This window comes from Megalobrama amblycephala, linkage group LG17 (assembly GCF_018812025.1).
Source record: "Megalobrama amblycephala isolate DHTTF-2021 linkage group LG17, ASM1881202v1, whole genome shotgun sequence".
Classification (NCBI taxonomy): domain Eukaryota; kingdom Metazoa; phylum Chordata; class Actinopteri; order Cypriniformes; family Xenocyprididae; genus Megalobrama; species Megalobrama amblycephala.
In genome coordinates, this window is record NC_063060.1 from 30212793 (window position 1) to 30236970 (window position 24178).

Sequence of the window (24178 nt, forward strand, 5' to 3'; positions counted from 1 at the left end):
TTTTATTTAGATCATCTCTCTGTGGTCTAGCGTCTGTTGTTATTAGCTATTTATTGTCATTTTTTACATAACCATCTTTTCTGAATTTCAAATGATCATTGTTATCTATGAAATGAATAATCAGAAGTTGTAAAACTGAAAACCTATGTGTGGGCCATTGAATTCCTATAAAAACTGTATAGAACATACATTTACTCTATAGTTCACCACACAACATACAACTTAGACTTAATCGTTAAAAGATCGCAATCTCGATTTATACATGCAATCTTATTTCCGGTGTTGGGCAGTAACTACTTAATAGTAACTAGTTACAGTGATAATATTACTTTTTGCAGTAACTAGTAGTGTAACTAATTGCTAATAAGATTTCAGTAATATTACAGTTACCATTCATAAAACAACTCGTTACTTAGTTACTTCTGATGCCTCAACCCCTACTTATTTGAAATCCAACAATTCCTAGATATATTTTCATAATTTTCACGACTCGCACAGGCACATGAAGTCACCAGTGCAGCAGGGAAGCTTGGAATATGGAAAAGCTTATTCAGTGGATGGAAATATTGCCATTACATTGATTTTATCAGGAGAAAATATGATCTGAACACCCCTCTGATCCCGATATAAATTATATTACTAATATAATATAAAATCAAATTATATAATTAAAAATCTTTTTGGAAAACAAAACATTTTTTTTACAAACTTACGTAATTTATTTTGATAAAATACATCATGAAATATAATCGTATATGTGTAACAGAGAAATTATAGCTATAATTAGCTTCAATTCGTTTATGCTTTATAAACAAAATATAGCCTTGAAAGTACTTTACTTACGCTGAATGTCCTACGCCTTCCCTATTCAAGTTACGGAAAAAAACGAAACTGGCGCCGTGTTCGTTCCGTAAGTAGAACAGGGAAGGCGTAGGACATTCAGCGTAAGCGTTATGAAGAATGCGGAAGCGGAAAGTACGTTCAAGGCGATATTTTGTTTATAAAGCATAAACGGTTGTATTTTGTTCGAAAATGACCGATCGATTCGCTAGATAAGACCCTTATTACTCATCTGGTATCGTTTAAAGCCCTTGAAGCTGCACTGAAACTGTAATTTTGACCTTCAACCTGTTGGTAGCCATTGAAATCCACTGTAAGGAGAAAAATCTTAGAATGTTTTCCTCAAAAACTTTCATTTCTTTTCGACTGAAGAAAGAAAGACATGAACATCTTGGATGACATGGGGGTGAGTAAATTTATCAGGAAAAGTGTATTTAAAAGTGGACTAATCCTTTAACACTTTTTACTTAAAAGTCACTATCAATCACCACTGAGTGTTTGTAATAACTTCTGACTGCAATCCAATGTGGATTTCAGTCAAATGATGAGGCAGAAATATGTTGTTAGTAACATTTTAGAAGAATTTTATATGGGAAGATACACAATTACGACTTATGTGGGGCGTGAAGGGTAGTAGTGTAACTAATTACTGTTGCCAGAAAGTAAAAAGTAATAATATTACTTTTGAAAGGAGTAACTAACTTTTTGAGCAACGAGCCCAACACTGCTTATTTCTAAATAACAACAACTAGCGTCTATTAAACCTTTGACAAGTGGGCCTACGATCACAGCGAACATTCAGATCTGCATTGGCACTGCTGCTGACCCATGCAGTTGTCATATATGAAATAGCTTCACAGTCATTTCAACCACACAGTATAATTATTTCTGTGTTACAAACATTCAAAGTATCACAGAAGTACTGGGATTAATGTTTATAGTTTGGATATAAACACTGATGTCTATAGTAGTGATCAAAATAGAGTAAATTTGACATTTGAATTTGAAAGTAAGGACGCTTCAAATAAAGACTATATCAATTACATCATTCCACCAGTAGGTGGCGACAAATGACCTTTAAAAATGTATTTGCCATTGAATCATTAATTCAAGAGATTCGTTTCAAAAATCGGTCTCATCCTGTAATGAAACAAGTGCGCAATACTACTATATAGCATGCGAAAAACAGAACGCCAATAGAGTAGTATGTCCGAATGCAATGTGGAAGAAGGTGTTTTCTGTGAATGTGAATATTAGCCGCTATAGGGAAATAACGAGAAGAATATCAAAGTGCAGTAAACTATAAAACTGTTTGCGCTACAAACCAGTATGTTTATAAGCAAGGCAAGGCAAGGCAATTTTACTTGTATAGCACATTTCATACACAGTGGTAATTCAAAGTGCTTTACATAAAGAAGAAGAATAAAAATAGAACATAAAGAATAGAAATAACAGTAAAAAGAGAGAATTTTGCTATCTGGATGGATGAGTTAGGAAGTCCTAGGGAGCCAGACACACTAAATTTACAAATGACAGCGCCAGAACATACTTTTTAACGGTCACAAAGTAAGTTCAAATTCAAATGAATTGATTTCAGATGAACCAGTGGAGTATTTATGAGTGAGTCATTGAATCATTCATTAAACTGTTTTTTAAAAAATAATTAATTCTAATTAATTAAATATTTTTTAAAATAGATCACAACACTTAACACTGCATGATATTTTTTTTATAGTTTTTTATTCAGGATGGTTGGAGAATCGTGATCTCTATTTTAAGAAATCATGACTCTCAATTCATCCCGAATTGTTCATCTGTAACTACTAACCTGTAGGCTAGTATGGTGGAAATATGGCAGTTTTCCTGATATTGATATTTAAAATCTTCCCCTCTCCATTGGCTCTAAAACTTTCCCCCAGCAGACTGTCTGCCAGTCATAGTCATAATATTCATTATTTCATATAGCTTGTGATGAGCACTGCCTGTTCTCCAGCACACTCTCTTCCACCCTGAGCCCACAAGAGCTCTGTGCTGCACACTTTTTACTGACACATCAGATTTCTTAACAGATGCCATTGCGCCCCTTTGAACTAACCACCTCACCCCGCTGGCCAGGCATGCATGACTCATAGTTTAACATCATCACATATGTGGCCAACTTTTCCATGTCATTGGCATGTTTATCTTTGTCTTCATTTTAGTTTTAAAATTAAGTAGGGGGGGGAAGCCGTAGTTATAAAGTAAAGCAAAACACAAACCTATCAGAATATTTATCTTATCCAAGGTCAGTAAGATGGCAACATCCTCAAAAACCAATAAGTTTTCCTGCTCTTACAGATTTCTATAATTTCTATCTTTCATGAACAAGGCTGTTGTCAGTAAAAAGATACATAACAGCCTACAACACAAAAACCTTGAAAGGAAAGATCTTTTTAAAAAGATTCAGACCTGAACCTTTTTGAAAGCATCAAAACGTTAGTTTTCATGTGTAAAATCTCTTCTTACAAAGAAAAAAACTAATGCCTGACTATTTGCATGTTTGTTAGAACTGCCCTCTGTTGGCTGAGAAAGGTTAGTACAATTACCTTAACCTTGTCATCTTGTCCTGTTTTTAAATTAAAAAGTGTATAATAGTGTGTTTTCTTTTCTTAATATCTGATGATATAAAATCGCTACTATCTTATATATTCACTGGACCAATTCATGCTGCAGGGATGCAAGTCCTACCCAGATTTTTGTTAGGTCTGATAATATTTAGTCATTTTAATATTTAGTAAATCTATATACATTATTCATTTTATTACTTAATAAAGAGAAGGATCGGTGTTAGTGGGAAGTAACTGTTGTAACCCCACATGTTTATATTTTTTTATTACCCATATGAATATGGGGTTCCTTGAAATATGCAATACATATGAGATATATAGGCCTATAATAATAACAATAATAATAATAATAATAATAATATTTTGACTCAGGCTCACAGATAATCACTCACCGAATAATAATAATAATAATGATAATAAATATATAAATAGTAGTAGTAAACACACAAAGGTAGAAACCTTATGAGTATTTAAAGATTATAAAAAAACATATAAAATAATTTAAATAAAAGTGCTTGAGTTGGGTTCGAACCACCAACCTAAGAATATTTCTTTGTGTGTTTATTACTATTATTATTATTTATTATTAGGTTGGTGGTTCGAACCCAACTGTTATATGCTTGAGTTGCGCCCCTTTTAACTATATATATATATATATATATATATATACAGTAACACGAGAAGTGTGCCGATAACACTAAATAAACACCTTAATGAATCATAAAATACGAGAAAATATAAATAGGTAGTAGTATTTCGGCGGGGTATTCCTGAGAATAAAAAGAGCCCGCCTCCACGGCGACTACAAGATAAAGATCCGACGCGTGATTGGCCGAGGAACTCTGACAAAGATGAAGCCTGAGAATGCCATTCGCGCAATAAAGATGGAGTAGCTCGAGTTGATTGGCCGCCGTGAGAATTAACTCTTTTCTCTGTCAGAAAAAAAATGTGTCTCGCCCAACGTGGGGCTCGAACCCACGACCCTGAGATTAAGAGTCTCATGCTCTACCGACTGAGCTAGCCGGGCTACTGATCACCACTTTTAAATACAGAATAAGAATGTGTCAAACAACTAAGACACTTTCACACTTCGCTATTGAATAACTCATTCTAAAGCATCCACATTATTAAATATGCACATCCTTATCCACTCTACGTATTTGTCCATGATCTATAGATTTTCTAAATTTTCCGTGAATTTTGCGGGTCAAGACAGCAGGTGGTGCCCAAACCTCACATAAGTAATGGCTAGCTTCATTTGTCTCTAATGTAGTTAGGCCTATGTCTTTCTTGTCTACTTTATTATATTATATGTGTTTCTCTTTCTAGTTGTCTTGACACCTAGTCTGCTTATCCTTAAAATGTAAATATCACCGCAGACAAATAAAACTGGTATGCATTTCTGAGGTAGCTTTAACAGCATCAATAATGTATTATATTATTAGAATATGGTCAGTTAAATTAGTCAGGCCTAGGCTAGCTTTAAAGCGATTTTTACTTAGATCCTAAAAACATCCTAACTTCTTGTAGGCGACACATTTATTTGAAACATTTGTTGAAATATTCATATATGGGGATTTCCCTAACAATCTGGGAAACTCTTCTTTGTACTGCTGTTCTGAACTGCTGTGGGCTGTGATGTTAATTGTATTAGTTGTATAGTGTAGTGTAGTGGCTATATAGTGTCTGTTAGCCTGGACTGCTCTGCTGCTCAGGGATGTAATATTACACTGGACTGTACTGCTGTTTTATCACTGGGAAATAGTCAGACTCAAATGAATTTGATTACATTTCCTTCTATTTTCTCACAACTACCTTGCCAGCTAGCTTTGTTCTGTGGCAACTGACCAAAGTGTCAGTTAGCGGCTAAATGATAGCTAAAACAGCTTAACCTGCAACATTGTCTTTGAAGTGTTTCATTATAAATCATAAATATTCAAGATCACACAGTACTTACGTTAGACGCCTGTTCTTTTCTTTAAACGTGGGTAACATATATATTATAAATATATGATTGTGTGACTGGGAGCATCACTGAATATTGTACCTTTTGTTTTGTAATAGTTGTGCATGAGTCCCGAAGATTCCAATATCATACAGCCACTGTTGGAAAGGGTGTATAAAGGATAAAGAACAAAGGGCAATTTAACTATCACAAAATAGCTGTTATGTAAAATAGCTTATTCAGGTAATGGTTTTTACACTGAGCTAATGACATTTTCTATCCCCTATCCCTAATTCTACACCTAAACACAACCTTCATAGAAAACATTCTGCATTTTTACATTTTCAAAAAACATAATTTACAGCTGTGTTTGTAAAGTGTCCTGTTTCCATTGTTGTGGTGTTGATTTACATTGCTTCTAGATTATGATCAGATGTATTTTAAATAATTGCAAAAAGCAAAACAACAACAACAAAAAACTTTATTACAACAATCCAAATTTCAATTTTTTTTGGTCCTGGCACAAAACAAAACAGCTAACATCATTTCACTAATCATATCATCAACACATGGGGAAATGTGAACAAGTACTAGTTTGATGAAATATAATTCTATAATTCTGATAAGACTTCCAGTCATTGTGTTCTTGTGTTAACCATGGTTACCTCCAAAGAAAGTTGTGCAGCCATCATCGCTTTGTATCAAAATGGCCTCACATGCAAGGAAATTGCTGCAAATAGAGGTTCAACTACAGTGATGAAAGCTTCAGGTCGTCCCAGAGTGTCCAGCGAGTGCCAGGACCATCTCCTCCTAAAGAGTTGGCTATGAAATCTTGTCATCACCAGTGCAGAGCATGCTCAATATTGGCAGTAGGTGGGTGTGAGTGCATTTGCATGCACAGTGAGGCCAAGACATTTGGAAAATGGTCTGGTGTCAAAAAGGGCAGCAAACTCCAAGAAAAACATAAAGGACAGACTGAAATTCTGCAGAAACTACAAAGATTGGACAGCAGAAGATTAGTAAAAAAAATAATTTTCTCTGAAGCACCCCACTGACTGTCTGGGACATCTGGAAAATTGATTGTCCGGAGAAGGAAAGATGAATGCTACCACGAGTCCTGTGTTGTACCAACAGAAGCATCCTGAGACCATCCATGTGTGGGGCTGCTTTTCATCCAAGGGAGTGGGCTCTCCTTCAAGACCAAACTTCTCCCAATGATCCAGGGGCAATTTGGTGATGATCTGTGCATTTTCCATCATAATGGAGCAACTCCTTGAATTTTAATCCCATAAAGAACCTGTGGTCAATCCTCAAAAGGCAGGTGGACAAGTAGAAGCCAACAAATTGTGATCAACCCTGAGCACTAATTGGGCAAGAATGGATCACCATAATTCAGGATTTGGCCCAGAAGCTGATTTACAGAATGGCAGAGTGAACTCAGAAGTTATGAAGTGTCAACACTGTAAATAATTACTCTTTGCATACTAGTGGCAATGCTACAGGTGGGCCCAGGTGGGCAGATCTCTATCCGCTATCTTGAAATGACTGACTGTTTTGCTTTGGAAGACAAAGGCCTGCACACCATTGCAGCTCACTGCAGTCAGCTTATTGCATTGCTTATTTACCTATTACTATAGGTGCATATCATACGCTTCGCTCTTCTCAAAATGATGATTTGTCAGTTGTTAGTCCTACCCACAATATTATGTTTACTTCGTAAGGACATAATACGATTCATGCATTTGTGGAGTTGAAATTGAAAATAGTGAAACAAATATCAGTCATTTTAAAAATAAAAGACAAATCATTCAGGCGCCATGCCCAGATTCCCACCGTCTTTTCTAAGCGACAAGTATATTGTGGTCAATAGTATCAAACGTTGCACTGAGATCTAATAAGACTAAAATCACAAAGCTACCAACCAAATTTCTTTTTTAAATTTTTTTTGCTTTGATTTTGATTTGATTTGCTTTGATTTTGTCATGTCATGACTGCCACGGCAGAGCCTCATCACGTCATGGCCACCACGGCAGAGCCTCATCACGTCATGGCCGCCAAGGCAGAGCTTCATCACATCATGGCCGCCACGGCAGAGCTTCATCACGTCATGGCTGCCACGGCAGAGCCTCATCACGTCATGGCCGCCACGGCAGAGCCTCATCACGTCATGGCCATCACAGCAGGTCTCATCATGTCATGGCCACCATGCCAGAGTCCCCTAACTTCATGACCGTTCAAGTCTCCCCTGGAGTTTCTTTGGAGGGGGGCTATAGTAACCAAGCTCCAGCAAATAGGTGGATGAGACTAACTGCCAGTGTTATCGATCCACAACTGGGGTTAATGAGAGTGGTAAGCAGGTCAAGTCCAGTAGTCCTAAGTCCAAGTCTGGTGGTTCTGGAAGTCATCCCATTATCTGCAGTGCTTCCATTGGTGGCGACCACTACAGCTCTTCCAGAGGCGGCTGCGGAGACTGCTACAGTTCGGCCACGAGGCCATCCATAAACCGTGTTTGCCCCAAGTCACGGCCACATGCTCTGTCACATCCAATGAGGTCATCCATGCCAGCCATGTCACATCTAAAGAGTCCGTCCATACCAGCCATGTCATTGTCATGAATGCTGTCCATGTTCCTGATCCGCCATGGCCTCCTGACCCACCATAGAGGACTACTGCTCTACTGAGGTTGTCATCTCCTTCTCTAGCTCCACCCTGGAGAACTACATCACTACATGGCCACCCGAGGCCCCATAGGTTTTACCACTGCGCCACGGTCCAGGCCCTCCACATCACAGGCCTGACCCTCCAACCCTCCCCCTGGAAGGCCTCCGCTCACCTGGACTTATGTTATTTTGGGTTTTGGGTGTAAGTTCTGTTAGGGATTCTGGAGCCACCCATAGATTGGCTTGTTGTTTGATTGCTTCTAGGTATTCCTTGTTATGTGATTAGTCCTTGTGTATATATAGCCCTCATGCTACCATTGTCTTTTGTCTAGCTCTGTTTGTGTAACAACTGTTTGATGAGTTTTCATGTTTTCAAGTTTCAAGTTTGTTCAGGTCATTGTTTTAGTCCGTTTATGTTGTATTTGTTCTCGTTTACTCTAATAAAACTGCAATTTGGTTCTACACAACTCTTCTTAAGTGGACTCAGTTACACATTTGATTCTTTAAAGTATAAATTGGATATCCCAAATGAAACTAAGTCTTAGCAATGAATCCGGACTGTCTACAAATGAAACCAGACTTTATAGACTGAAAACTTCTGAGCCAAGCATGTTTGAAGCATCATATTAGAATTAGTAGAGTGTTTGGATAGATCCTAAATAGATGCGTCTTTTTTTAAAAGAAAGCGTTGTGCTAAGATACTGTATTCCACAATAAACTGCATAAAAACATCTACGTTGCTCGATGCTTACTCTCTTTTGAACACAAACTGACAAAGACACTTGATTTTGAGATCATCTGCATTTTAACCCATGCATCTTCATTCAGGGATAAAAGCAGACATGATTTTGTTTGATATGGCTTAGACCTCTTTATTCCACCGTGGTCATCCATCTGTTAAACACCCGAAACAAGCCTTATTGACCATTACAAAGGTGAACGTCACAACAAATATGGCACTGTTTGGTAAAATTCCTTGGCAATGAAACCAAGATAGAAACCAAGCTGTTACAAGGCTAACATGATGAAACAAAGCAAAACATTCATAAAAGAGATATCAAATGTAAACACTGAAGAAATTGAATTATGGGCCACTGTAGTTCTGCAAAATAGTTTCATTTCTGGTTAAAGTCACATCATGTAATCCTCTATGCATCAACAAATTGCATTCATGAAAATTCATTGCTTGAAATGTACATGTTACATGTAATACAATCTGACATAGAAAAGATGAGTAATCAAAAAAAATATATAAGTGAATAAAAATATAAATAGATGAATTAAAAAGTTAAGATTTCTCCCAACCATGCAAATTAAATACAGAGGTGGAGCAGTGCAAATCTCCACTATGTTGTATAGCAGAGACGTCACCGGCCCGGGTCAAAAGAGATTATCTTCTCAAATCCATCCACACAATCTCATGTGTGCAGCTCTCAGAAAAAGGCTGGATTGGTATGTTCAATGACGCAGCGTTTACAGTGACGCTTGACAAAGCGCAGCGCCTCCAGTGACACGTCACAGTCCTGTACATTCAGCAGCTGAAGGTCGAAGCAGTTTGCCGCAACCACCTGCAGCCCACGGCCCGTGATGCTCTCGCATGACTTCAGACTCAGTCTCTTCAGGTTGAACGAGTTTAGTGCAAGCTGCTCCAGGCCTGCGTCCGACACCAACGGGCACTTCCCAATGTCCAGGGACTTGAGCTTGAGGCAGTTCTTGGCAAGGTGCTCAATGCCATGGTCTGTCAGTCCCTCGCAGCCACGAGCGTTCAGGTAACGCAGTCTAATGCAGTATTTAGCCACGTAGCGCACGCCCACGTCTGTGATGCGGCCGCAGTGCGCTATGCTGAGGTACCGCAGGCGGCCCTCTAGTTTAGCAATCTCCCGCAGGCCAAAGTCACTGATGAAGCGGCAATCGCTGACGCTAAGCTCCCGCACAGATGGGCAATAGATGACCAAAAATCGCAGGCCCTCGTCAGTCAGACGCACGCAGCGCCGCAGGTAGAGATGGGTGAGCTGAGTGCAGTGAGCTGCAATGGTGTGCAGGCCTTCGTCTTCCAAAGCAAAACAGTCAGTCATGTCAAGATAGCGGATAGAGATCTGCTGTCCATGAAGAGGGGAGAGTTTCACGGATACGTCCCGAGTCAGGCTGATGCAGGTTACCTTAGAGCACCCTGCAGAGAACAAAGACAGTAAAGAATATTAACGGTATAAAACAGATAGCAAACTTCATTTGCACAAACAATGTGTAAAAATTCAGAACCTGATGTTTAGCCAAAACTTTGTATTTAGAGATGAATTGTATAATTTCACCAAATTAAATTACAAAAATAATTAAAGCTGCAAGCAGCAATGAAAGGGCCCACCGCCACACGGTGGCTTTAGGAAAACAGAGCACGGTGGGCAATATGCATTTAAGTATATAAATATAGGAGGACAACATCAGAGATTTATATTTGCCACACTTCCTGCCACCAGCTGGTGACGCTATGACAATAACTAAATTTTGCCATGTAGATGTCTTCAAGCCAGGGCACTTATCAAACATGTGAAGTCTGAGGCAGATTGGACATTGTATACTTGTGTTACAACAACTTCCTGTTTCATGACAATAATTGCATGCTTTAGCACTCAGCTAGGTGTTACTAGCATGTTTAGCACTCAATTGCATATTTTAGTATGCTGCTAGTAGTGAATCTCAGTGTTAAACACATCACTTCCTGTTGCCAGTGGGTGGCGCAATTACTATAACTGAATATTGGCAGGACTCTTATCAAACAAGTGAAGTTTGGGGCTGGTTGGACATTGTATGCCTGAGTTCCAACAACTTCCTTTTTCGTGGCGTTAATCGCATACATTAGCACTTAGCCAAAGGTTGCGTGATTTAATGTGTTTCTAGCATTTTTACTACTTCATGGCATATTTAAATGTTTCAGGGAGTAAATTACAGTGTAAAGCATGCCATTCCTGTTGTGGTGGCGCTATGACTAACTAAATATTGGCATTTAGATGTCTTTAGGCCAGGACTCTTATCAAACATGTGAAGTTTGGGGCATATCGGACATTGTATGCCCGAGTAAACAACAGGAAACAGTTTCCTGTTTCATGGCGAAACATCGAATTTTGTCAGGCAGCCACAGACACACTCTTCAGAGAAAACTCAAGATCTTCGCAATTTAATGTCGCAAAAGCCTTTAAATTAGACTGACTAAATATGATGTTTATCTGATCAAATCTCTGGGGAGGAGTTTGTTAAAGTACAACGTCTGGAAATGTCAAAAACTGCAAAAATTTTGCAGAGAAAATTCAAAATATATCACTTCCTGTTGGGTTTTCAGATTTTGCTCCTAGGGACTTTTTTTGTATGTGTCTACCGAATTTCATACTTGTACGTGAAACGTAGTGCGAAGGGCGCTTAATTGAAATTTTGTAGGTGGCGCTATCGAGCCATTTTGCCACACCTAATTCTGAAACCCATATCAGATGTCATTTTTCACCACTTCTGACGTGTGTGCAAAATTCCATGAGTTTTCGAGCATATTTAGGCCCTCAAAAATGCAATTAATTTCGGAGAAGAAAAATAATAGACAGAGCAATTACAATATAGGGACCTCACACCATCAGTGATCGGCCCTAATGATAAATATTAGTTATATTTTTATACAGTTAATATATATTATTTATATTATATAAAAGTTGTCTGCATTTAAGCTGCATATTTACATTTTAGGATAGTCTAGGTCTGTCTATAATAATCTATGTGAGTGATTGCAAGGTATATTGCGAGGGGATATTCACAAATACATATCCTTTCTGGAGCACCCATATTTTTTGCTGTATTTTTTGAGTACCAAATACGCTCTCTGATTTTTTTTTAAAAAAATTTCTTACTTATAGCTGTCTCTGCATATTAAGTTGCAATAGGAGTAAGTATTTTATGAAAAATTACACATTTCATCTTTGAAGATAAATTATTTAGGGATAGTTTTGACCATTATGAAAAAGAAAAATCCAAAAACATTTCTTCAGAACCATGAGCATGTGATGATTTTTACTGTTGTCAGATGCACATGAAAAGAAATACCAAATGTTTGGTTTCAGATCTGTTTTTATAGAAATCACAAGAAAGCCTTGATGTAAAACATGCCATCTGAGAAATGTATCTACTCCGCTGTCTGTTCTTCACCTGTGTCATCTGATTTAACTTATGAAACACCAACATCAGACTTAACAATAGAGCTAAAGCTGAAGGTTATTGCAGAATATCTGAAGAACATGAAAATGGCAACAGAGGGTTTGATTTAAACCTTGGAGAGACATCTGAAATGAGTCATATCAGGAGGAGTGGGGGATGGGATCTCCCTATGTCTCCTTTAGGAGCACAGTGAGAATGCAGAGCTCGAGTCTAACAGCAGAGGGACTCCAGCCGGACCCCTGCACTCACACAGGGAAAACAACAACGTGCTTAAACAGGAAGTGCAGTGCAGGAAGTTGGAAATAAAACACCAGGGAAGGGACTTGAGGGCATGAGGAGGAGGAGTATTATTTTCTGACATATTCACTAAATCCTACATTGTCAAATTCTATATGGTCCTTTAGGAATTGTAGTACTTGTAAGAAAACTGAAAGGAAATCCGGCTAAAATGTTGCCAGGTAAAGTCATTAATAACATGAACTGAGAACACAATATTGAAAACAAACTGGAGAAATGGACAAAGATTCATATAAAGGCTCATTTAAAAGAGTTTAAGTTATATGCACATTTAATAATCTACTTTTATAGCCATTTATTTTATACAAAACATGGTTGATCATTGATTCTCTAAATTAGGGTAGCAGATTTTCCCAAAGCACCTTAAAGTCAGAGGTCCTGGTTCTGCTTGGGCTTATGTTTCTTTTGGGAAGTATAGAGAGCAGAGACAGAATGCCAGAGCTATTAATACCTTTTCCAGCTTTTCCAAGAGGAAGTCCTGGACATTTCAGAATAATCTCTGTGAGTAAAAAAAAGGACTCAACTGTCTTCTGTGCTGGACAACAAAGCAGGTGAAGCACAGGCTGTCTGGCTCTGAGTCAGGAAGTCATTTATAAAGCTGAATACAAATCCTTCTGGGTTTTTAGAGAGTTTGTAGACCAACACAGCTACTTTACTGACATGTTAGGTTGAGAATGTCAAATTAAATATAATTGTGTCAAGTCAATACTCATATATGTCATTATTTCCTTTTTTTATGCCAAATATCACAGGACTGTTCTGATAGGATTGTGGACCGCAGGAGAAATTCAAAGGTGAATGCAAATTATAAAATACAACTATAGTTTCTCACCTTTAAAACATGAACAAAACTACACAAGTTAGAACAAACTTAAAGGTGCCGTAGAACGTGTTTTCAAAAGATGTAATATAAGTCTAAGGTGTCCCCTGAATGTGTCTGTGAAGTTTCAGCTCAAAATACCCCATAGATTTTTTTTATTCATTTTTTTTAACTGCCTATTTTGGGGCATCATTAAATATGCGCCGATTCAGGCTGCAGCCCCTTTAAATTCTTGTGCTCCCTGCCCTCGAGCTCTCGCCTGCCTTAAACAGCATAAACAAAGTTCACACAGCTAATATAACCCTCAAAATTGATCTTTACAAAGTGTCTAATCGCGTAAGTATGGTATTTATTTGGATGTTTACATTTGATTCTGAATGAGTTTGAGGCTATGTTGCGTGGCTAAAGCTAACATTACACACTGTTGGAGAGATTTATAAAGAATGTAGTGGTGTTTATGAATTATACAGACTGCAAGTGTTTAAAAAATGAAAATAACGACAGTCTTGTCTCCGTGAATACAGTAAGGAACGATGGTAACTTTAACCACATTTAACAGTACATTAGCAACATGCTAACGAAATATTTAGAAAGACAATTTACAAATATCACTAAAAATATCATGGATCATGTCAGTTATTATTGCTCCATCTGCCATTTTTCGCTATTGTCCTTGCTTGCTTACAAAGTCTGATGATTCAGCTGTGCTGCTCCAGACGTTAATACTGGCTGCCCTTGTGTAATGCCTTGAACATGAGCTGGCATATGCAAATATTGGGGGCGTACATATGATATTAATGATCCCAACTGTTATGTAACAGTCGGTGTTATGTTGAGATTCGCCTGTTCTTCGAAGGTCTTTTAAACAAATGAGATTTATATAAGAAGGAGGAAACAATGGTGTTTGAGACTCACTGTATGTCATTTCCATGTACTGAACTCTTGTTATTCAATTATGCCAAGGTAAATTAAATTTTTAATTCTAGGGCACCTTTAAATTAAATCCTGTTTCACTAACAATGAAGATAAACATAGTCTGTGCCAACCACAATTTGATATGTGGCAGCTAAGACCATGAGACCATTGAAATTCAAGAGACTTTCAGAAATGAAAAGTAATCCATTTTCAAAATTCAGTCTAGGTCATGAATAATTTTGCATACATTTGGGCCTATGTATGTAGTTCATGTAATTTTGTGTAATTAATTACACAACATAACAATTACAACATAACAATTTTGGTGCTGTTTTGGGATGCCACTTGATATAGCTGGGTAACCCCATTCAATGTGAAATCTCATTGGTCTAAAATCTTGCTTTAACTGTATATTAAAGGGTTAGTTCACCCAAAAATGAAAATTATGTCATTAATTACTCACCCTCGTCGTTCCACACCCGTAAGACCTCCTTTCATCTTCGGAACACAAATTAAGATATTTTTGATGAAATCCGATGGCTCAGTGAGGCCTCTATTGAGATCAATGTCACTGAACCTCTCAAGATCCAGAAAAGTAATAAAAACATATTTAAAACAGTCCATGTGAGTACAGTGAGGTCTACCTTAATATTATAATGCGACGAGAATACTTTTTGTGCAGATCTTTTGTTTCGAATTAGTTGTTCAGAGCACCAAAGTCACATGATTTCAGCAGTTTGGCAGTTTATGCGATATGCGATCCGAATTACTGATTCGCAACAAAGGATTTGTACAGCTTCGAAGCAGTGTTTTGAAATCGGCCATCACTAGATATTGTTGAAAAGTCGTTATTTTGTTTTTTGGCACACAAAAAGTGTTCTCGCCGCTTTATAATATTAAGGTAGACCCACTGAACTCACATGAACTATTTTAAATATGTTTTGAGTACCTTTCTGGATCTTGAGAGGTTCGGTGACATTGCTGGCAATAGAGGCCTCACTGAGCCATCAGATTTCATCAAAAATATCTTAATTTGTGTTCCGAAGTTGAACAAAGGTCTTACAGGTGTAGAACGACATGAGGGTGAGTAATAAATGACATTATTTTCATTTTTGGGTGAACTAACCCTTTAAACATTTAATGTCTTCTGATTGCATTCAGTGTTGGCAGCACCTGTTTTGAATAGATAAATACTAGTAATAAACCCAAACATTATTACTCAAAATGAATTACCTGAAACATCCAGGTGTTCCAAGTTGGGGCAGCGTGACACCACCTCAAACACAGCCTCGTTGGACACGTTATAACAGCCGGCCACCTCTAAGCGCCGGAGCTCTGGGCAGCACTGTGCCACCGTGTACAGTCCTCGATCAGTCAGTCTCCGACAGCCACTGACCACCACCGTCTCCAGGGTCAGACACACATTGGGGGTGTCCTGGCACAGTCTGCGAGTGAGAACCCTAAGCGCACGGTCCACGTGTAGCACATCTCCCGTTAGACGAATAGTTCTCCACAAGCGGGGATCCCACGCCAAGTTGTACCAGCGACGGCACACGCGGGCGCACCGGCACAGCTGGTTGGTGGGCAGGTGGGTGAAGATCTGTAGGAAAGCATGGTCAGGGAGGATGTCAATGGGCGCCCCCTGCTGGTCTCTCGGTTGCCGCAGGCCTCTTTGAGGATGGGTGAGGGAAGTGGGCGGCGTGTGGACCATGGCGATGGTTTCCGTGCCGAACGTGGAAGAGGATGTAGATGAGCCATTAAGTACGGCTGAAGATGAACGAGGTGGCAAAATCAGAGCTGGACTTGGCGTACTGACTGTTCGCATGCTAAGGTCCGAATCTGGGAAGCAGGGAAATAGAAAAACAGACAGGAAAGTCAGAGAAAGAAAGACAAGAATGCACTATGATATTGCACTCAAACCACTCTGAGAACATCATTATGTAACACAGACAAGTTGTTGAAATAATGTAAACAAATCTCAGTCTTTCTTTTCCAAATCATTTCCTCAGTTAATGCATTGTCTTTCTGCACATGCAAAGCGCTTGGCTCCATCCCGCAATGATGACTGAGGAAGAAAGTGTTTCATAGCTTAAGAAAAAATGACTCCCTGGCAGTGTTGTTGAGATCTAGCATGTACACACAGCCTGCAAAAGCCATATTCACAGACTAATCTCCCATGAATTTCCTCCACTGTAGGATCTGGCCCAGTTTGTGCCTGAAACCCCAGATATAATGTATCAGGCCTTATTTAGTTTTTCCCAAACCATCAGGACAGTAATGATTGGATGAGGATCAAGGGTTACCAAGCTTTTATTATTCCATTTGATTAAACTGCGAGCTGCTTAACTGCAATATGTATTGTTCAGCAGAACTGAAGCCATAACTCTGTTATTTCCATTAATTTATGGGCATGATGACCCCATTGTTCCCTTTGACAGATGTTTTTGTCTCCTACGGTTTCACTGTGCACCGTGTTGAGTAATGGGAAACAGAAGCGCATGATCATATCCAATATATGAGGGATATGCTTCTATTGACAAGAATCTGAGAGCCAGCAAGCTCAGTCATCAAGCACTGCCTATGAAGATCACATCTCTATAACATCACAAGATATTTAAGTCCATTGATCGACAAATTAGCTTCTGTTCTGATTAAATATTTGAAAGAAAGTGTTACATGTTACATAAATCTCTAAAATATTTGGCCTATATTAAACAACAATACTAAAACAAAAACGTGGTAAAATATTTCTTTTTCAAAAAAATGAAAAAATGCATGTGCAAGATCTGTTAATGGTAGTAAACACCATTTGGTTACAGTTTTTTTTAATTTTTTTTTATTTGATGTTATTCAGAACTGGCTATTGGTTCCAAACCAAAGTCCCTTTAAGACAAGTCATTTCACTCGGCGGCCATCTTTGAAACACCTCTCAGGCATTCAAGTGCAGCTCCTATCTCTTTGAATGGGGAACGTCAAATTCTCCAAAGCTGTTTGCCAAGCTTTCGATTAAATTTCATATTTGAAATCACCAATAAAATCTGACAACAACTGTCTCATAAATTTTGTTTCCAAACGCTCGAATCATGACAAAAAAAACGGTATTTTTTAGGCTGGATCAAGCTAATGCGAAAACGCAGTCCTAAATGCGTGTCTCTTGTGTCTCAATTCGAAGGCGTGTCTGACTGTTTCTATAGGAACCGGAGCTTCTAACGGCCGCTGCAGTGACGCGATGACTTTACCGATTGGTGATTGGCTCTTATTTAGAAGGCGGGACTTATTCCGCCATATTGCGCGTTGCACTTTCTCCCATTCAAAACAATAGTGATGTGTCTTGTGTTATTCTATAGTCTTTGTTCCAAACCATATAATTAATAAAGTAAATACAAAATGCTCTAAGAAATAGAAATCAGTAAGGACAAAACCCCCACACAACTTATAGTGCCGGAAGGGAACATAGACATTTAGCTTTGATTGAATGGCTACAGCCACCACATTCACAAACTTAGTCCTCAGAGCAGCCAAAGCCCCATAATGTTATGGGGAGCCACTACAGTTGGCAGAAGAAGCAGAAGCCAATTACGTTTTAATGTCACCACTAAAGATGAAGAATTGGAAGTAGCCGTGTAGGCTGGCACTGATCGCTGACTCACACGATAGATCACCGCCCTCACTACCAGCTGAATTACACTGCTTTGCACAGCTAATACAAGGCATTAGATCCTAGTTGAACAAATATCAGGAGAAGCTTGTGGTGGTCATTTTCAAAGCACTAACCTTGCAAGAAAACCCATCTTAAACCAGTAGCTGATTTGACATGGTTTCATTTATGGACATGAGCTCGTCCAATCAGCCAAATTATCAACTGGCCAACTTGGTTTTGACCTGGACCTATCTGCTGTCTTATTAGTTGACACAGAGGGGTCCTAAAGATCACAGTTGAATGAATTCCAGAATTTCCCTTTATCTTTAATGACAGCAGCATTTGGGCTGCATGAACTCCACACATTTGTGTCAAACCTGATGTGATTTGAGAGTAATCCAATGAGCATCAAGAACATTTGACCATCTGTTCATTCACATGGTCAGTCGCTATGAATGTATGAAAGAATATTGGAGTGCCTATATGAAAGTTGTTTGCGGGTTTTAACCACCAGGGAACGGCTTGCTCAATTTATCTTGCTAAATGCTAGAAGTGTAAAGTTGTTTATTGTCAAAACTCAGCAGGTGGCTAAAAGAATATTTCCTGAGTTAACAGATTATACACTCATATGCAGATTTTTTTCTTCGACAGATTGACTAAACATTAAAGTAGAAGCCGTAATCAGGGTGCCAGTGTCTGTTTCACACATTTGTAATACATTACTCAAGCACACAATGGGATTTCAGCAGCTTAAAGCTCCTCTGAGGACTGGAGAGCAGTTGATACTGAAGTGTGTCATGGTGCTTAGAAGAGGATTAAATATCTACTAATCCTCCATCTATTAGTGTTAAATCAATGGTTCATCTGTGAAACCGCCACAAGAGTAGCTCTGTACCAATCCAATGACCTCAAGCATATGGAGAAACCTGCTTCTGGCACTTTTGCATTTTCAGACTGCTTCTTAAGGTCCTTCTTGAATATACATTTTTTAGCCTTAAAGAATCTGCATGTTTTTTAGTAATGTTTGCGATACAGGAAGAAAGTCTATTTTGTTTCTCTCCATGCCTCCAAGTTTTATTTGCTGCAGTTATTTTCTTGTAAATCCCCCAAAACTTCTGGTTTAAAGAAGTATCTTTGCCAGATTTAACCCAAAACCACATATAATGCCACAGAAGCCATAATTACCTCTAGCCACGAATTGTATCTCATTATTGCATTTATTTAAAGACTGTTCCATGCCTGTTCTGGTTGCAATCTAATGAAAATGAGGTGAAAACATGAAACTTGAAGCTAAACTAAAACGTTATTAATGTCAATGTACAACTTAAACGGTTTTTCCTACAAATCATTGGTAGTCGAACCTTGAAAAATGTGAAATACCTCCGGAGTGTTTGTTTGAATTGTTCAAGGGAGGCCGTCTTCCTCTTTTCAGCAGAGAGTTGGTGCATACTAGACTGTGGATTGGTATTCCAGGCAGGTGTAATGAGGTTCTCAGACATAAAACTACTCCAGAGACAAGCTGCCAACTAGCCATTTAATCCACTGACTAATGTTCAATCTGACAAAAGCTTTTTAAAAAAGGCAGACAAAAATAAAGCATCCGATGTTTCAAAGCTGCAATGCTTTGAAACAAAGTTTCCAATGTTTTAGGCTTGTTTGCAACCAGGTTCACAACCCAAGTAGCAGTTTACTTTCCCAGCATCTCTTTCTCATCAAAAATAACAGGGAGCTGGAATAAGTGTAAAGACGTTGTTTGTGAAACGGCACACAAAAATCGCTTAGCCTGGTGATTTTGATATTGACTTTTAATTATTAACTGAAATAAAATCACCCATCACAACAGAGATAATTCACCCCAAAATGAAACGTCTGTCACCATTTATTCACCTTCATGTTGTTTTAAACATGTAGAATGTTGCCACTGTTTTTATCCATTCAATGAAATTCAATAGAGTCCAAACAAAGTTGGACCCCATTGACTCTCATTGTATAGACAAAAAACATTGAGATATATTTAAAATATATTTAAAAAGCATCACTGCTTTATATTGAAAACAGGACTAGGTTAAATTTGAGGTAGTTTGATCTTAGAACTATTGTATTATGTTTCACCCAAGCACTTTTCAACAACTTAATGAAGAAAATGTGTAAATTCAATTTCAAACTATTAAGCCCTCTTATCTCTATTTAAAGAGGACCTATTATGCCCCTTTTTACAAGATGTCATATAAGTCTCCCCAGAATGTGTCTGTGAAGTTTCAGCTCAAAATACCCGACAGATCATTTATTATACCATGTTGTAATTGGCCATTTTTGAATGGAAGGAAAAACATGCTGTTTTCGTGCATGTATCTTTAAATGCAAATGAGCTGCTTTCCAGAAGAGGGCGGAGCCTACATCTCGTGCCTCAGATACTGTGCCAAAAACTAACAAAACTTGATTATCATCTCTATCACGGTTCCGTGAGTATTAAACTAAGTTCTCTTTCACGTGTTATTGTGCTTAAACCGTCAAATACACACAAGGTTATGTCAAAAACACACAAAGTTCACATAAACACAGTCGGTTATGTCTGTGAACGTAAACAGGAGCGAAAGAAATCGCATGTGTATATTATATCTGTGTATTAAAGTGACAGCAGCATAATATACAGTACCTACTGCTGTATATGTTGTTAAAGGTGCTAAAGAGGATGTTTTGTTTTATACATTTTTGCAATATTACTTGAAACTGTCTTTACTAACTGATAAAAGACTATTTATTAGGTGCACTGAAAGGAAAAATATTAATATACATCATCTGTGCACGAGGTAGGGCCTTAAAAACATCAGCCAATCGTTTACGTGATCATCGCATAAACGATTGGCCCTCTGGCTTGTCAATCAATGCCATTACGTTCCTTGTGAAAGACGTGCACGGATTGGCCCTCTGGCTTGTCAATCACTGCCATGATGTTCCCTGTGCGAGACGTGCGCGGCTGCGCGCTCCAGTAACTTTCCACACTCTACAGGCGCCGCATGCAATGTTTTTGTCAGGAGACAGAGTAACAACTGCAGATTATGAGTTACCTGCGGTGAGTCCGACATAATGAATCCACTAACACGACACAGCGAATGCCGGTGGTAAACAAACACTCGTGTTCCAATACTCGTGCACGAGTTTTGGGAGGCGTTCCCTTGAAATGAGCTGTGAAGGAGGGGGGTTGTTCTTACGCATGTGCTCATTTCAAAAACTCACTAACAGTCTTTGGTCGACAAAAAGATCCTCTTTAGCACCTTTAATATGAATCAAACAACAAAAGAAAAACAGAAAATCACTCACTGCTCTTGATTGCTCAACTTAGTAGCTTTAATAAGAATACATTTATGGCTTGAATGCTGCTGTTAAATGCTCTGGCGAGGAGATAAACATGGCGGACTGCATACAGCTCACTCAGGGCGGAGTCCATCAGGAGTCGTGGGCGGGGCCTAAGCATTTGTGATGTCACAAAAGCTAGAATCTGCAAATGGCTTGTTCTGGGACACTGCTTATGATTTATGGGGATTTAAAAATGAGGAGTGGGTGGGTTATTACCATTATAGGGTGGTTGTGTACACACACTGTTTAAACACCATGTAAAAGTGAATTTTGCATAATATGTCCCCTTTAATCCCCTATTTATGATGTATATACTGCAATACTGCAATGGGCCCTAAGAATCTGAACCATTAGGAATCCAAGTTGCAGCTGCAACATTCAAATAACGCAAACAGTTTCCAAACATTAACCAAACACAGCAATTTTGCAACCTATTCAGCAAAACTCTGCCACAAAGCATGCAATTCATTTAACCAAAAGATTGAGAGCAAATGTTCAATATCAGGTTAAGCTGTCTAGCCTTCCCATAGCCTGGCTCCGAGATAGGTGTTAGTTTTAAAATACATAGACCAAAAATCGACAGACGGGAATGTGAGGAATGTCATCTCACTTCAGCAAAGTCTGCTGTGAACTCTCAGACTCATCACTCCTCCAGCTGTTCAGCATCCCGTCACTCAATGACCTCTGAACGCTGTCAGCCAGGAATGTTTTCCTGCACACCTCTATAATCTGAGACGACGCGGCTCATGCGGCCTTTACAATCATTATTAATTGCACAGCTGTCAGCTCTGGGATTGATTAGTTGTTCCTCTTACAAAAGCTTCCTGCTGTTGAACTTTAAGACCTTTATTCATACATACTTCATAGTCTGCTTCTGAATAATTAAATCTGATAGATATGCTATGTTCTCACAGTCTTTTTGAAAACACCAAATGGAAAAAATGCACAGAGAAGGAGGGGTTGGGAGGGAATCATGGTTACAAATTTGACAACAAAAGTCCTGTTTCATCTCAGGAGTGTTCCAGGGGTAATTGCTCGCAAATATGCCTAATGCAGATTGGTTATCTTAAGACAGGACCCTTTAACCATAATCTCAGTTGAAATCTTCTACCTTTTGAAGGATGAAAATGAGATGTTTGGAGTTAAGGTCAGCTTCCATGTTTTGAGCAGACTCCAATGGGTCTGGAATGAGGGTGAACGGGAGGTCAGACCCACTCACTCATGTTGTTTACTCATGCACAGATGACTGCACAGCTCCACGCAGGCCACTATCAGGGGAATCACCACTAGCCAAAACTAAAAATTCAGCTCTGGCAGTTGCGTTAAACGTGCAAGGCAGATTGCAAACACCACATTAGTCCAAGTTGCAAATATGTTGTTATATAATCCATCACACTCACAATACATCGAAAAAACCTAAAGCTATTATGTACCCCACATATTCCCAAAAAAATGCTACCTGATACCAGAGTATATAAAGGGAGCAACAGCAATTTTCCCACCCTGTTCAAAGCATCCTTCACTCAAGGTTTTCAATTTCCCTCTCACTGGTGAGAAAAACACAGATCTGAGTATGTTCCACAAAATTTTTTGGCAAACCTTTAATTTGAAAAAAGTATTTGAATAACAGTTTTCAAAGTTTAAAAAACACTTTAGTTTGAGGGTTTATATATTTCATTATATTTGAGAAATTAACTTCTGTGGACCTGGGTGGAAAACTGTCTTTGAATTTTGGGCTGTGTCCAAAAGCTGAAAAATGCTGCCTCCACAGGCAGCTTAAGGAGTTAGGAAGGTATGTCAGAATCCAATGATTGTGTAAGATCCTGCCTACTGAGATATGTTCATCTGATCAGTTTTTGAAGGTGTATCCTTTACTGCCTAATATAAATTTAAAACATTATTAAAGACAAGTAACAGTAGTTTTCAGGTAGAGACATGAAATAAAGTAATCAAAATGTAAAATAACACTCGATAGTCTTCACTGTATAAATTAAACAGATTAATCCTTATTACAGTTACAAAATGTATTCAGTCAAGTGCAGTAAATGACTTTTTTCTTTGTCCTTTGTTGTTTGATTAACATTAAAAACAGATAGCAGCAGAAATATTAGGCTGCTGTCACTTTAAAACATAATGCACGGATCCAATACACTTCTAATGGCATATTTCTCTACTGTTTACGTTCACTTAAACTAACTATATTTACAAGGAAACTCGAGACGGACATTTTTATTTTTTTATTTTTTGTGAATTTGTCCATTCAAGTGCAAGAAGACATGAAAGAGAACTCAATTCAGTATTTGCACGCTGTCTGAGACGCAACTTTCTGGGCACGCTTCAGATGTGTGCGTCCCCAATACTTTTCACACCAGTGTTAATTTCGTTAACGAAAACTATGACGAAAGATGTTTGCTGATGACCTTTTTTTCCATGTCTAAGACTAGACGATGTCAATGTCATTAAACGATAAATGTAACTAAATCAACACATGCAATATCGTTGACGAAAAAGACGAGACTGAAATGTGGCTAAAAGACTAAAAACTTTACTAAAATCACTCTTTTGAAATGACGTTTTATTTTTGTCAGTCATGCTTACGGTTGCCAGATTTCCAAAATGTAAAACCCCAATCAGAGATTTTCTGTTAAAAGAACACATTTTACTTAATCTTTGCAATCTGGCAACCACGCACATGTGCTCTCTCTACACTGAGGAAGCGCGGATGATCTGAAAACACAGACAAGTAAGCTGCAGTTCAGCGATCTTCATTTGAGATTTTCTACTTAAATTAAAGTGTCATTCAGTTGGTATATTGCGCTGCTCGTTTGCTGACTCACTGTGCATTCACACCGCTGCTGGGGAGAGCATCAAAATTCGCTCTGGCTGCCCTGCCATCGATGCTGTCGA

General features: G+C 38.5%; 1 protein-coding gene and 1 non-coding gene across 2 annotated transcripts in view; both read right to left on the bottom strand.

Moving 5' to 3' along the window:
• Positions 1-4400: 4400 nt before the first annotated feature.
• On the bottom strand, positions 4401-4473 carry trnak-cuu. The gene has a single exon. It is a non-coding gene; the product is annotated as a tRNA-Lys (tRNA).
• A 1036-nt stretch (positions 4474-5509) lies between these two features.
• The window catches only part of fbxl7 (F-box and leucine-rich repeat protein 7), a 43009-nt gene continuing 24340 nt past the window's right edge, over positions 5510-24178 (bottom strand). The window contains exons 3-4 of the mRNA XM_048164057.1: positions 15508-16113; positions 5510-10221 (exon numbers count right to left, since the gene is read on the bottom strand). Coding sequence (XP_048020014.1) covers positions 9485-10221; positions 15508-16113 — 1343 coding nt within the window. The 3' untranslated portion in view covers positions 5510-9484. The remainder of the gene's footprint in view (positions 10222-15507; positions 16114-24178) is intronic.